The sequence below is a fragment of the Leptodactylus fuscus genome, chromosome 5 (genome assembly GCF_031893055.1).
Source record: "Leptodactylus fuscus isolate aLepFus1 chromosome 5, aLepFus1.hap2, whole genome shotgun sequence".
NCBI classification, from domain to species: Eukaryota; Metazoa; Chordata; class Amphibia; order Anura; family Leptodactylidae; genus Leptodactylus; species Leptodactylus fuscus.
The window spans coordinates 83,124,592-83,128,000 of NC_134269.1; the positions used below are offsets into that span (position 1 = coordinate 83,124,592).

A 3,409-nucleotide genomic window follows, 5' to 3' on the forward strand; every position below is an offset into this window, starting at 1 on the left:
TCATGAGCTGCAATGTTTAACTACTTTGCTGTTGAATGCAGGACAATCCTAGTCTGAACATTAGCAGCTCGATAAAGGCTCCTCCTAATGTGTGAACAGATGTTGATTATTTCAATATTGCTATAAAGGCGGTATTGTGGCTACAGCATCACATTTGCAGTTCAAGGTAACAGATGCTGCTGTGACAATGCAGAATCATGGAGTGCTGAAGCCTGGATCATGTTGTTGGGGATCACGCTCTAGTCTGTCTTGCAGACTGTTATATAACGGGATTTGCGTACCCCTCCCCTCCTTAGCAATCCAGCTATTTCTGTGACCGATGTATCCGTTAGAGGAGCAGCTGGCGCTAATTATGAGAACCTACTTGCTGAACTGGTCATCAAAACCTGGAATGTGGTCATTTTCACCACTGACTTGTTGCCTGTAAAAGCTAAATGGATTTTTTTTTTTTTTTTTTTTTAATCACAATGCAGCAATTGGTTCAATTGCAGAGTTTTGGATTAAAGTGTGTGTGTGTGTGTGTGTGTGTGTGTGTGTGTGTGTGTGTGTGTGTGTGTGTGTGTGTGTGTGTGTGTGTGTGTGTGTGTGTGTGTGTGTGTGTGTGTGTGTGTGTGTGTGTGTGTGTGTGTGTGTGTGTGTGTGTGTGTGTGTGTGTGTGTGTGTGTGTGTGTGTGTGTGTGTGTGTGTGTGTGTGTGTGTGTGTGTGTGTGTGTGTGTGTGTTCTCTCTGCGTGTTCTCTCTGCTATTGTTGGGTAGTGTCCTGATCAAATTTATTTATTTTTTTTTCTCATTTTGCAGTGACAGTTTTTGGAAATGACACTAACATCCAACATAAGGACCATTGTGGGAGTCATAGTGGTGTCTTATATTTTAACACTTGTGACTGCAGATCCAGCAATTGATCATACTATTCATCCCAGCTTTTCGCAGAGAAAGTTGAGGGCCCGTGAACGCAGAGAGATCCAAAGAGAAATCTTAACTGTCTTGGGATTGTCACATAGACCAAGACCTCACTTTCATGAGAAAAATACATCTGCACCAATGTTTATGATGGATCTGTACAAGTCAATGCATGTTGGAGAAGAACAAACCGTGGAGTTCAGTCTCTTTAAACAATCTTTAAAACCTGACGAAAGTTCATTTGTTGGTCTCCATGAGAGTCTCTTCCTCGCTGATGCTGATCTCGTAATGAGTTTCGTCAATTTGCTTGAGAATGACACTGAGGTTTGCGAACAATGCTATAGAAAAGAACTGCGATTTAATCTTTCAGACATGCCTACTAGGGAAAAGTTGACAGCTGCTGAGCTAAAAATATATAAAGACCAAATGCCACATAATGAAGCCTACCAGATAAGTGTCTACCAGGTGCCTCTAAAGAACACAAGCAAGTTGCTGAAGCTCGATATGCAAACTGTCTATGGATCAGAAATTAGATGGTTGACATTTGATGTTACTGGAATTAATATTGATTGGGTTGTAAATCTGAAGAACAATCTTGAGCTACAACTGATGGTTGAGACTCTGGACCACAAAAGCATTGAACCAAGATCTGTAGGTTTAGTTGGCCGAAGTGGCCCACAGGAAAAGCAGCCATTTATAGTGGCATTTTTTAGATCAGAAGCTATCCACTTCCGTAGTGTAAGGTCAACTAGTGAAAACCATTGGAATAAATACAAAGAAATGGAAGTTAAAGAGCATGAAGACCTCTTAAACAATGCTACAGAGGCCTTCATTAGTGCTAACACTGAAACTGACCAGAGTTTCAGAAGCCGGGCATGTATGAAGCATGAACTATACGTAAGTTTCCGTGAGCTTGGCTGGCAGGACTGGATAATTGCTCCAGAAGGCTACGCTGCTTTTTACTGTGATGGAGAATGCGTCTTTCCACTGAACTCTTACATGAATGCTACCAATCATGCAATTATCCAAACTCTAGTTCATTTTCTTACTCCAGAGCTTGTTCCTAAGCCTTGCTGTGTGCCTAAAGAACTTCAGGATATAACAGTCTTGTATTTTGACGATCACTCCAACATTCTGTTGAAGAAGTATAAAAACATGGTGGTTCAATCCTGTGGATGTCACTAAACTTTTAAAGCCTATTGCAATGAACACTAGATTTTAAGTCTCTGCATGGCCCTCTGAGACCAAGGGGGAAAATAAGGGGGGGGGGGGAGGGTGGATAATATCACTTTCACCTTTATGGCAAATGTCTGTCCTGCCTTTGATCAGCAGACCTACTGTGCTGTTGCGTAGGTCTCCAGAGCTTGAACCACATGCAAAGATTGAGTACCTTTTAATCAATTGAAAAGGTTGGGGGGGGGGGGGGGAGATGTTTGCTGAAAACTTTGTTTTTATGTGACTGTTTTATCAAAATAAAATCACATTTGCAACAGAGTAAAGCTGTTAATTTCATTGCCAAAACTAAATCAAACTTAAATTAAGAGGAGAAAAATTGTGTGAATATGAAATCTTTAACTACTCTCTTGCTCTTATAAGGCTGTTGCCTAAAACATTTAGGCTGAGGCCACACATTGTGGAAACACGTGTTTTGTTTTGTTTTTTTTGTTTTCTTTTGTTTGTAGGTTTAGTTGGCCGAAGTGGCCCACAGGAAAAGCAGCCATTTATAGTGGCAGCCAGCAGTGGATTGAGCAGAAAGAATAAGTATAAGACCTTCCTATAAATTTCCCATATATTTGTAGACCTGCTTGGCTTTGGCTCAAATCTGCAACAAAAAAAACCGGTTTCTGCAATTTGGGGTCTCAGCCTAAAGAGGGAAACTGCTGGAAAAAGAAAGACCTACTGCTATACTCGGCAACATACAATGCTTTGTACCTGTAAAGAGCTTTTTATATCTTTACATTGACTGTCCTCAGGGTTGTCCACTCCTTTGAAATTGATAAGTTGCAGGGGTTAATAAAAAAAAAAAAAAAAAAAAAAAAAAGGGGCATGCGTCTTGCACCTGACAAATGGAAGCCTTAAACATTGGTCCAGGGCAGAGTGAACAAAGTTTGAGGGCCTTCAAGAAACAAAAGGGAAAGGATTACAAAATTTCAAAAGTTGTGAAGATGGAACAGGGATCTGCAGGAAGGTGTGGGCCCTAGATAAATGGCCATAGGTCAGGGCTTAAAGATACTTTAATCTGACAGAGCAAGGATGGTCAAACATGACCATTTATGTGTGTGTGTGGGGGGGGTTTAAAATCCTCTCACACTTGTATTGCTAGTTGTGTAAGGGTAATCGCTTCCTCTTTGACGTTCTGTAACTAGCTTGCTTTCAATAGTGTATTGACGTGACAGCAAACTGCCCAGGTTCTTGAGGTTTTCACTTTCTGATCCCTGTTTGAGTGCGCCTTCTATAACTGCTAGTGCTAACTCCCCAGATCATAACACCACTAGTTGGGGCAGTATGT

General features: G+C 41.1%; 1 protein-coding gene across 1 annotated transcript; it reads left to right on the forward strand.

Annotated features, from left to right (window-relative positions):
- The first annotated feature begins 813 nt into the window (after positions 1-813).
- Positions 814-2,085, forward strand: LOC142204516 (bone morphogenetic protein 7-like). Its single transcript, XM_075275832.1, has 2 exons — positions 814-1,823; positions 1,935-2,085. Exons 1-2 carry the CDS (start codon positions 814-816, stop codon positions 2,083-2,085), a joined length of 1,161 nt encoding a protein of 386 aa, XP_075131933.1.
- Positions 2,086-3,409: the final 1,324 nt, after the last annotated feature.

Bases quoted from the DNA above. Each gene is read 5' to 3' on its own strand.
- LOC142204516 (XM_075275832.1), top strand. From the start codon at position 814: ATGACACTAACATCCAACATAAGGACCATTGTGGGAGTCATAGTGGTG. The intron at 1,824-1,934 runs GGACTGGATAAT...TATCCAAACTCT, and splicing joins TTCCGTGAGCTTGGCTGGCA to AGTTCATTTTCTTACTCCAG.